Source organism: Mastigoproctus giganteus, chromosome 6, assembly GCF_048544385.1.
Source record: "Mastigoproctus giganteus isolate SK-2022 chromosome 6, ASM4854438v1, whole genome shotgun sequence".
NCBI classification, from domain to species: domain Eukaryota; kingdom Metazoa; phylum Arthropoda; class Arachnida; order Uropygi; family Thelyphonidae; genus Mastigoproctus; species Mastigoproctus giganteus.
In genome coordinates this window covers 195,397,778-195,410,230 of record NC_143580.1, presented here as the reverse complement: position 1 = coordinate 195,410,230, position 12,453 = coordinate 195,397,778, and the positions used below count along the sequence as shown (strand labels likewise).

At 39.7% G+C, this 12,453-nt stretch overlaps 1 protein-coding gene across 1 annotated transcript in view; it reads left to right on the top strand.

Moving 5' to 3' along the window:
* The window catches only part of Cmtr1 (Cap methyltransferase 1), a 379,789-nt gene that overhangs the window by 198,066 nt on the left and 169,270 nt on the right, over window positions 1-12,453 (top strand). Inside the window, exon 11 of the mRNA XM_090376649.1 lies at window positions 6,603-6,721. Within this exon, the coding sequence (XP_090232775.1) occupies window positions 6,603-6,721 (119 nt within the window). The remainder of the gene's footprint in view (window positions 1-6,602; window positions 6,722-12,453) is intronic.

The window sequence follows — 12,453 nt, the reverse complement described above, 5'->3', positions numbered from 1 at the left end:
TATCAAAAGCCTTTCTAAGATCCAAGTATATAATATCAAAGTTATTCCCTGCATCCAGTTCTTTTGTGACTGCATCATAGTATCCAATCAAGTTGGTCAGGCAAGACTTCCCCTTAACAAAACCATGCTGTGTCTGAGCTATAACTGAAGTCTTGTCTAAATGATCCTGCAGTGCTTCTTTAACCAGTGCCTCCATTAATTTTCCTGGAACAGAAGTTAAGCTCACAGGTCTATAATTACTTGTGTCAGCCATTGATCCTCCTTTGTGAATTGGGGTCACATTTGCACATTTCCAGTCTATGGGTACCTCCCCTGAGTCCAAGGAAGCTCTCATAATTATGGCTAAGGGTTTGCTTACTTCCTTTGCTGCCTCCTTTAATATAACTGGATAGATCCCATCCACCCCGGGTGCCTTTCTTGTGTTTATCTTCAACAGTTTCTCCTCCACTTTACTCCCAGTTATTTCAAGATTCTGTAGCTGACTGCTAGAGTTCAATACACCTCTGGCATTCCCCTTGCTGAATAACTCCTCATGTGTGAATGTCGATGCAAAATATTCATTTAGTTTGTTAGCTACCTGAGCAGGATCATCAACAGTTGACCCATCAATATCAAGTGGACCAATCTGATTCATCCCCTTCCTTCTAGAGTTTACATAAGTAAAGAACTCTTTGCTGTTTTTCTTTGCATCCCTTGCCAAGGATTTCTCGTAATCTGCCTTCGCCTGCCTAACCTCCTTTGTAACTTGGTTGCATATCAACTTGTATCTATCATAGGCTTCTGTGTCATGTGTTAATTTGTAAGTATCCCATGCATTTTTCTTCTCTGCCATATGCCTCATTAGTTCATCTGACATCCATTTTGGCCTAAACCTTGAACAATATTTCTTAGTTGGTATGTAAAGCCTAGTAGCTTCCAAGATAAGTTCTTTGAATGCTTCCCATTTTGAATTTGCTGTTGGTAACATCATCAGTTGGTCCCACTGTATAGAATTCAAATACTGTCTCAGTCCATCGTAGTCGCCTTTACGGAAGCAATAACCCTTCCCTTTACCCCTAATGGTAGTTACCTCTTTCAGTAACTCCCACTTCAGCACACTGTGATCACTGCCACCTAGTGGTTCATTTATCTGCAGATTCTTAATGCATGAAGAATCACTGCTGATAATCAAATCAAGAGTATTACTCCCTCTAGTAGCCTTCCGAACATGCTGATGTAGAAAACAATCATCCAATAAATCCACAAAAGCCCTGCTAGTGTGTGAGTAACCAGCCCCCAAATTCCAGTCAATATCTGGGAAATTAAAATCTCCCATTATAAGACTCTCTGATTTACTGGCCTACTCTATTTCCCTGTACAGTTCCTTATTATACTCATCAGAGTCATTAGGCCTATAGCACACTCCTACTCTCAATTTTGATCTCCCAATGCTTATGTCACACCAAACTGACTCAACACTGCACTGTCCAGCGATGTCGACTGGCTTCACTTCCTTGGTTTTTATGTGTTTCTTAACTAATAGCATAACCCCTCCCCCTTCCTATCCTGTCTATCCTTTCTGTAGACGTTGTACTCCCCAAATTGCAGTTCTGCATCCCCTATATCTGTGTGACACCACGTCTCTGATATCCCAACAATATCTGCCTTTGATGTTTTGAGCAATACCTCAAATTCATCAAATTTATTTACTAAACTCCTAGCATTGGTGTACACGCAAGTATACCTGCACCTGTTTCTATTCTTAGCTACCCTAACACAACCCATGTGTTTACTTGTAACGCAATGGCTCCCAGCAGTCTCTGAAATACTGTGCATCTTGTTTTTCAGGCTTCTGCTCATTCTAATAGAAGCAGTGCAAGAATCTCTTTCACCTCTGCCAGTGGCTACTGTCAATCTATTGGTCTTTGTCTCCCCCCAAGCTAGCAGTTTTCCGACCCACCTAACACTGCCTCGATAGCATCAGCAAATATTCTTGCACCCTTTCTATTTAAGTGTATCCCATCCCTGTAGAAGCAATCTCTCCTGTTAACAAGTACAGTCCAGGCTGAAAAAAATTCTACCCCTTGAGCCTTGCACAATCTTTCCAGGGCCGAATTGATCGACAAGGCTCTCATCATATACTCCCTCCTATCGTGTCTGGGCAGAATTGCAAACACTTTCAAATTCAACCCTAATTCTCGGCTTTTGTTCAACAGTGACCTGTACTTGTTAAGTAATTCTGCCGGTCTCCTACTCTTAATATTATTAGTGCCAACGTGTACAACTATATCACCTTTTGTGCCCTTAAAAGATGATATTCGCTCTACGTCATCAACCTTTGCCCCTGGCAGACATACCCTGGTCCTGTTCCACCTATCTTTTTTACAAAGCATGTTCCCCGTTTCCCTGACAATAGAGTCACCAACAACTACTAGTTCCTTCGGGACCAGCGCATTCTGCCTTGGGGGTTGTCTCTGTGTCACGCGATGCCCAAGTGCAAGCTCTGGCCTTGATGTGGGCAGCTGAGAGCTTGATGGGCCCCTCAATTTAGTTCCTTCGAGGGCATCCACCCTGTCCTTCAAGCTCTCATATAGGCCCACAAGAACGCCGAGTTGTTGCCTGATATCGATACACTCCTTGCATCGCGCACACACAAAGACATCCCCCTTGGCAGTATCATGTCCCGTACCCGATTGCTCTGCAAACATCAAGCAAACAGTGCATTTTATAAGGCTGTGAGTCAGAGGACAACTGCCCCCCTCAGTTCTGCTCTGAGCCACAGTGCTTCCATTAGCTTGAGCCTTTTGCTTTGCTGCTCTGGTCTGAGTCATGATTCTATTAATTAATTATAATTAATTATGTTAAGTTATTAATTATGTTATATATAATTAATTATATTACGTTTGTAATCTAAGTCGTTATATGTATTTATTTAAACGTACAATTTAACTGCTAACGAAGTTCAACTAACGCTATCTAGTACGGCATACAACTATCGTATCACCAATACGATAGTTGTACCACATCCTGGACTTTGATTTTCTTCTCGCGTCCGGACGGGATGAGGGACATCGTTCATGTTTTAGAGAGTTTAATGGCCAGCCAGCGCTTCTTGAAGAAGTTGAAAGTCTGGTCCAAACTCCTCTATAAGCCACCATTGGTGGACCCTGTCAAGATCAGGTCGTCTGCAAAAGCCATTGCATTTATCTTTTGATACTGCATAGAGAAACCAATATGGGAGGGGAGCTCTTTTAAGAGCAAGTCCACCACCAAATTGAACAGCAGGGGAGATAGGGGATCCCCTTGTCGCACGCCTCTCGTTGGCCTAATGAGGTGTTCTCTGCCTGCAACTCTGAAGTTTGTGCTGCACTTCTCTTGCAGGAAGATAATGTAGCTCAATAGTTGGAAAGCCTTTCTTTCTATGAGCTTCAATGACTGATGCATAATCTACCTGGTCGAATGCCTTTTTAATATCTATCGATGCCAGGTAGAGAGGTCGTAAGTCCTGTCTGGCTTTGTGCATGATGGCGGAGAGAAGATAAACATTCTTGTCACAGCCGTCTGCGGGTATGAAGGCTCGCTGTCGATGGTCAAACCTGAGCAGCTTCATAATCCTCTTGTTCAGGACTTTATGGTAAAGTCTCACCATAATTAATTGGGCAGTAATCACTGGGCGGCGTGGGTTCACCCTTCTTAGGGATCAAGATGGTAAACGCCTTAAGAAAAAATTCAGGTAACTTGTCCAGTAGGAAGATATGTAACAAGTCTGTACTTGTATAGAAATACTCTTTAGCTATTGTGTGCAAATCCCGTCGGGCCCAGGGCATGCTGACAGAGCAGGGTAGGCCTCCCTGATCTCTGTTGGACTGATGGGCTGATAAATCTGAGCCTTTAACTCCTCATCCTCAGCACAATTGGGTGGGGGTACCCTTCCTTTCGAGGGTTCGTCCGGAGAACTGAAAACCTCTGTCCAGAACTCCTTGAACTCATCAAAATTTGCTGCCATGGGAGGGTCTGCTGCATTATCCAGGATGTTATGAGCACATTGCTTACAATTAGTGGCGTAAAGCCGCTGAATCGTAGAATATTCACGCTTCCTGAGCTTCCTTCAAGACAGCTTAGAGTTTCCTTCAGAATTAGTCAGTTGTTCATTTGGACTTCTGGAAATTAGTGTGTTTGAAGACATAAAATTTATACGGAAGAATCTACCCAGCTCTTGCAGATCAAGACGGTCATCCAATGCTTCAGCCATTAAACTTTTCAAAATTCTATGATTGTACCCGGTGTCTGGTAGCTTGACCAGAGAGCAGAACATAGCCTCCCTGAGTGAAGATTTCATCTCCACTGCAGGGCTGCTTTCCCAAACATCCTCCTCCACCAGTATTCCTGGTATATTAGTGGAGGGACCCCTAATGATGGACTCACTAGGGGCTGGTGGAGAAGGGAGTGAACTCGCACTATTTCGCATCTCCTGGGACAGCCGGTCCAATATTTCAGCATAGGATCGCATCTTCCTACGGCCCTTAATTGCCTCCACCGATCGATGGGGCAGCAGCTGGTTAATGTTCTGGGCCGCAGACTTCGAGACTCTCAGCTCGAGTTCTGCATTAGCTAGGATCAGAACTTCCTCATCATTCCATCTTGCCTTCACCCTAGACGTATCAGTAGCACTGTTTGATTCTATTGGGTGTGCACGCTTGGTGTGCAACCCTATAACACATGTTCCACGTGTCCAAGTCCTTTTTATGCTTATTCCCCTACTCAAACTATCTCCCCCAATACTACCCTCTATGACCTGACATCCCCCCCTCGGTGAAGGATAGGCAAGGGGGTCCTTAGTTTCTGTGGCCCTGCAGCTAAAGTGGCTAGAGGAACAACATACCAACATACCCCAACACTACACTACACAGGCTATATAATAACTCAACTATCTCTGGCCTTCACAGAGTTTGTACTGTGACACAGAGTATACTAAATGGAGTTGGGAAGGGGGGAACCCCCAAAACCACATGACAATAAACACTATACACTATATGGCCTTTTCTGTACACATTGTACTCCCCATATTCAAATTCTGCATCCATTATGTCTGAATGACACTAGGTCTCCAACATCCCTACAATGACTTAATCAATGCTTCAAATTCATTAAATTTGTTTACTATGCATTAGTGTACATGCCAGTATACATGCACCTGTTCTCACTCATACTTACCCTAAACAGCCCATGCATTTACCTGTTCCATGATGGTCCACAGCAGTGCTAGAAATCCATGACACCTTGCTTTCCAGGCTACTGCATGTTCATAGAAGCAATGTGTTTCAGTTTAAGTTGGTTTGAAGTATCCAAACAAGATGTCATTTTCAGGTTCATAAAATCATTAAGTGTATGACGTATTTCGATTTAGAATTCCACTTGGAATCTATCAAATAAATAAATAAATAATAATCAAGTTAAGAAATAATTTTATATAATAATTCAAATAAAAATGTTAAAATGATTAAAATGCAATAAATGTTCCATGAGGCATCTTTCACACAAGGCACCACTACTGACAGGAGAAAAAGTCAGATACTCTATTATTAATTTTATAGAGAATATACTGTATTAATTTTGTAGGGAATATGCACAGTCCTCTCATTTAAAATGTTGAGAATCATTTTTGTTTGAATTTAGGAAATTTGTTTGTGAATAGATAATGCTAATTTAGTGATAATGAAAAAAAAATAATAATAATAAGCATACTTTATTAAAATCAATGTCTTCTTGATGAAGATTATGCATATTTCAATGTAAATTTTTCCTTAAGAAGAATCGTTTATTTAAGTTTATATTTTATCCTCAAGTGTTAAAATTACTTTTATTCCTTGTCGTTCACACACACACACACACACACACACACACACACACACACACACACACACACACACAGAGAGAGAGAGAGAGCGCGAGCGAGAGCAAGCGCGCATATATACAGTGATGTAACAAAATATGATGTACAACACCTGCAATCGGGAAATGACATTTCAGGGAATAGTAGCAACCTTGAAAAATATTGCATTTCAAATAATCTGATATGCAATTAACAAGGATATATTGCAGTATTGGTCATATTCTTGATTTAATTCTCCTTGACCTGTTGAGGAATGTTACCAAAATATATAAAGCTAAAAATTTTTAAAAGTTTCTTTTATCACAGTTTGGAGTTAATAAGTTAAACTAGAATGGCTTGGTAATGTAATGCGTATTACTCCATTTCTTCATTTCTGGAAAACCTTAAGTAAGAATAGAAGAATATTCTTTAGTTCAGTAACAAAATAATTGACCCCTTGCATATGCGCAAGTATGATGCCCAAATTCCCAGTTTTTTTAATCTCAGAATCTACAGATTTCCCAGCTTGGAAGCATGTTTGTCATAATGGATGTTAGGATTCAGTAAAGAATATATTAAAGTGGTATTATTCTGTTCTATTTATGCACCATGAACTATCTATATATAGAATGTTCTTTAATTTAATTAAAAATAAACATTATTATGCATAGAACCTTTAAAATTATATGCTTCTGAGTAAATATTTAGAAATTCATAATTAAGAAAACTGGGTTGTATTTTTCATTATTAGGTGTTGGTGGCATAGAAGGCAATGGAGATATTTTTATTCCAGAAAATCTAAGAGAATTCCGTAGGTTTGTTCTTGATAATACAGAAAATAAAGGTGTTCATTTCGTCATGGCCGATGGTGTAAGTATTTTTTTTATTCAATAGTTCATTTAATATTGATCATATATGATCAATATTAAATATATATATGTATTGCCTTGCAGAAATAAATTAACTATCTTAGGTAATAATTTAGCCTGCTTTGCATATTTTGAGACAAAGACATGACATGACATGACTCACTTAGTGAAAGGCACAATTTGGCTACAGCTGCCCTTGTGTCACTAAACACTCATACAAGCAACAGTATTTTGAGACAACATACAGCAATACCTCGCTTAGCATGGCTTCAAACAACACGGGTTTCACTATAACACGGTTTTCAATTAAGTTTAAGTCAAAAATTTACTGTACATATTAAAACTCATTCAATAACCTAGACATGTACTCTACATATATGCTGTATTGTTGTAGCCTAGGAACGCGTACATATATACTGCAGTGCCAACTCTATTGTCTCACATGCACATGTGCCAGTAGCTTCCCTTGGGCAGTCACTAGCAAAGTGCAACAGTGTTCAGTATTCTTAATTTCATCCTGACAAGACGACATGATAGCTTTTCATTTCAGAATTTATTTTTTCTCCTTTAAATACTATCGAAAATATATTTGCATCTTGGCTAGAAATCGCTGCCAACAACGTGCATTCTGTTTGGCAGCATGTTTTGTCCCATTTGGCAAATTATTTCACTGGTTTTAAATTACGAATTCAGACAATTGCCAAAGACATTGTGAAGATCGGAAAAGACTTGTGATTTTAAACTTTTTGACACTGTCAATGTATGTGACTGCATTGACTCACATGCAAATGACTTAGATGATGCAACTCTCCTTGAAATTGACGAGCAAACTGCATATGAAGAAGAGAAAAACAATTCTGAAGTGGATAACACTGAAGTGGCATCAAAAAAATTTTCAACAGAAGAATTGGAGAAAGTTTTTTTTGGGGGGGGGGGTTGACATGGCCTGCAAGGCGATTAGGAATGGAGATCCGGATGTTGAACGTAGCATCAAGATACAGCAAATTTTACAAGATGGGTTTTGATGCTACAAAAATGCTTCTTTGATGCTTCTTTTTTTCGGCGTACAAGTTTTTGACTGCACTTTAAGGTGCAGTCAAAAACTTGTTCGCTGAGAAAAAGAAGAGACGACTTCACTGGACTTTATTATTGAAATACCTAAATAAACAATAAAGCTTTTTTCTCATCTCTAATGATGTTACCTTTCATTAATAAAATTTTTGCAATATTTTTAATTTCAAATCCTTTTAATTGGCTATCAACTGCAAATTGTTTATAGATTTATTATAATTTGTTTATAGACTATTTGCAGCACGGTTTCACATAACACAGAAAGTTTTGGTACCAATTTTCAGTGCTATGCGAGGTATTGCTGTAGTTAGAATATATAAACTTTGCCCTCAGTATGCTGGAGTAGAATATTGTACATGTATTTCATCTTCCACTACAGATTACATAATTGCTTACACTGATGTCAAAAAAGAAGACATAATCATTTTGCTTTTTAAATGGATATCTGCATAGTTTAGCTTTCTATCATTCATAACCAGGATGGCCATGTAATACAGTGTCTAGCAAGCTGCTTTTCATTTTGATTGTAGGTCTAGTAGTAGCCAAATTTTCTTAAATACATTTAAAGATACATAAATGAATTATTCCATTAAAATGAACACATTCATTTAATTCCATCAATTGAATATGGGCACCTATAATTAAAAAAACTGCATATGTAGTAAGTTCTCAACAGAAAAGGCCTAATCAGATGAATATCCTATCAGGGAAATGAGAAAGTAGAATAACTTTTCCACAGATCCTGATTGATTAGACTACAAGACACTGATTACTAGCTTTATCTGATATTTTTTATATGTGATCTGCTCAGACATCTAAAGTGCAGTATCATTTATCTAGACTCATGGTTTTCAGTAGTACTTTTTTTATGTTCTACTACCTAAATATCATTTTACCATCATTTATTCAGAATAAGACGTGTCACAATTCAGAATAAGACCAGTGCCACATCATTAAAACAGACTCCCCCCCCCCAATGACTCCTTGATGTAGGCACTGGTACAAAAATTAAATTAAAATACTGCAAATGACTCCTTGATGTAGGCACTGGTACAAAAAATAAATTAAAATAAATAAATATTGGCATTAATGTTCGCTAAACCCCACGGTCTGCATTCATAGCCATAAGGATATTATTTCTGTAGAATGCTGTGAGTGGTGAAAAACCTGGAATAACTTATAGGGAAAACCCTTGCCCCCCACTTGAGATCATCTAACTATAGCCTCAAATGAAGAGAACTTCAGAAATTTCTGCAGTCTTCAATGGAAGTCAAACCTATACCTCTCCAAAAAAGTGGCAGACAGTGATTTATCATGCTGACTATGCTATCATGGATAGCTGAAGAGCACCACTAATAAATGGTGAGAATACCTCCCAGTGAAGCTAACTGATCCTACAGATTGGGATCAAATTCTTTCGCTGTGTATGAAATTGCAAAAATTTGGAAAGGTGGGAGTCCTGTAGTTAAGGGATTTAGTTTCAACATACAACTTTGACCCTTGCTTCAATAGCATGGAGGCCAGGAATGGGTCACTTGTGTTGATTCCATGCCCCTCTCCTCATGGTCTGAGAGATGGGATTCAGTCTGATGAGGTTTGGATATAGTGCTTGGGTAACTATGGCCTTTGCTTCCAGGTCTATTTGTTGTTTTCCAACTAGTGGTTGTTCCTTTAGGCCCTTAGTGAGAGGATCCAAGGCACTAAGCAGAAGTAAAATCTGTATGAATGCTAATAATATAAATGCTTCTTCTGGGACCACAGGGAAGTTCCTATGAGGAAATTATGGCAGAAGCAGATAAAGGTAACACAGCTAAGAAACCTAAAACGGCAGTATCAGTGAAAATAATATAGTCATTGGTTAATAAGTAATGCATGATCATCTAGACAGGAGTGCAGTTTCTTCAGTCACAACATGAGTTTGTTGGGGGTCACCCTGTTTGACCAATTTGATTGGATGCTTTAATGCAGTCACAAAGTAACTGGGTGCAAAAATTAAATTTTGATATCATATATTTGGATTTCAAGAAAGCTTTTGATGCTGTTGGACATAAAAAATTTCTGTACAAATTGAAATAGTGTGGCATCGAGGGAAACCTACTGCTATGGATAAAGGGATGGTTGACTGGGAGAAGACAGAGAAGGGTTATTAATGGACACTGCTTTTTGTGGAATAACGTTATTAGTGGAGTCCTGCAGCAGGGTTCAGTGCTGGGCCCATTTTTCCCCCCCACTCTATTTATTAATCATACTGATGAAAGCATGTCAGCTAAATGTTTGCAGATGATGCAAAGGTTGGCAGAGTGGTTAATGACAGTATGCTACTGCAACAAGATCTAGAAAAATTAGGCAGGTGGGCTGAGAAATGGCAGTTGAAAAGTAAAGTATTGCATGTGAGCAGTAGTAATACCAGCATAATGTACCAGCTGTATGGTATTACACTCAGAGTAAGGTAGTGGAAAATTAAAAATACCTGGAGATAATTGTGCTGTCAGATATGAAGTTCAGAAGTTTGCTTTTAGCCAATGAGTGGTTGATAGCTTCAACCAGCTTTCATCTGTTTTTGTGGAAGTGGAGGGGATGAATAGATGAAACGGGAAGGGGTTTTTTTTTTTTTTTTGGCTGATACTGTATAAGCTTTTTTCCTTGTTTCATTTGCCACTACTAATACTAATAGCCATTCAGCCAATGGGGACCCTGTAGTCAGAAACAGTTCACTGATGCAAGGGGACAACAGATGCTGACAGAAAGGTTAAAGTTAGCCAAATAACAAACCATTACAACAGTGGTAACCAAAAAGGAATTTCAAAATGCACGCTTCTTTGTGTTTTGTTACAGATGGAGTACTGCAGCAGCTGATGACCAAACTGGGTTTTGCTCCTATCAGCAAGGTGCCTCCATAGCCAGGTGGGCAGGAGCAGCAGTGCATAGCACACGCTTCTTGATTAGACTGGGGTTCGAGCCTGTTGCCACCAAATATGGAGGATGCGGAAAGGTCAGGGAATGACCACCACATATCCCCGAAGCAATATGACCTTAGTTGCTAATGCTCCTAAAAACCAAATTACAAACAAACCTATCAGCAAAAAACAAGAAGGTGCATTTACATTAGGCTCAGGAATACCCAGTATGAACAGTTGAGGACTGAAAAAATGTTATCTGATCCACTGTGGCTCTTGCTGTTTCATGCTGATGGGAGGTCCAGAATATACGTATATTGGAAATGGCATGATTATGATCCATCCTGCCAGTTGTCAACAGTGCAGGCTGCTGGTGATGGTGTTAACGGTGTGGGGAGCAGTTTAGTGGTGCACATTTGGTCCCTTGATACCAGTGGAGATCTGGAAGCCGCAGGTTACCCAAAAATTATTTCCGACCAAGCATATCCCTTCATGGCTGCAGTGTATCCATCTACGGATGGATTCTTCCAATAAGATAGTGCACCATGTCACAATGCCAGAATTCTACAGAACTGGTTTCAGGAACACGTAAGTGAATTTAGCCTACTGCAGTGGCCTCACCAGTCACCAGATCTCAGCCTAATTGAGCACCTATGGAATGAATCAGAATGCAAAATTCTAACTCTTCAGAGTAGAGATCTGCAACCGTAGTAGTAGTGGCATGTGATGCAAGAAAGCAAGTTGTTGATGGCTATGAGTGGTTAAGAGGGGAATAGGTATCCTGTGTGTTATCAGACACTCAGCCTAAAACACTGATGGATCCAATATCTCTCTATTACAGAAGATTTAGGAGAAGTCCGGTTGGCCTGCCTCCCTAAAATCCACTCATGCACACCTTCTCAATGGTAAGCCCTGTTATGTCACTTAGGTGGCAACGAACGTGTAGAGTGGTTCTCTTCAAGACGCCTGATCAGCGTGAAGAGGAAAAGACCAAACCCTCCAGCATATGAGAGCACAACAATACAAATGGCCCTCAGTCCCCAGCAGATTTCACTCTCCCTCTTACGGCAGCGAGAGGATCAGAGTGGAAGCAGAGGGTGCTAAGAATCTCTGGGTACGACCAGGCTGCCATGCACGGAAACTGAACTTGGCCTGTTATAACGTACGATCACTCATCGGTGAAGACAGGATATTAGAGCTGGAAAAGGAATTAGAAAATGTGAATTGGAATATCATCGGTTTGGCTGAAACAAGAAGAAGAAATGACCATAGTCATTTCTTCACTTATAAGTTTATCAAGTGGAAATCTGCTGTACACCAATGGAAACAGTGAAAGGAGTAAAGGTGGAGTTGGGTTTCTGGTCCATAAAGATTTTAAAAACAACATTTTGGAAATCAAAAGTACATCACCAAGGGTGTCAAGACTAATACTCAAGATTTCTAAGAGGAACAAGCTAAAGATTATAATGATTTATGCACCAACATCAAGCCACGATGATGAAGAGGTTGAAGAAATGTACACCGAAATTGAGAGTCATCTAGATGAGCAGAAAACCCACTACACTATTATTATGGGGGACTTCAATGCTAAGGTTGGAAAAAGGCAAAACAGCGCAGAAAGAGGAACTATAGGAAATTTTGGAATTGGTGAAAGAAATAAAAGAGGTGAAAGACTTGTGGAATTTGCAGAATCTCAAGGACTGTCAGTAACGAACACTTTTTTCAAGAAAAGGGTGAACAGAAAGTGGACATGGAAGAGTCCAAA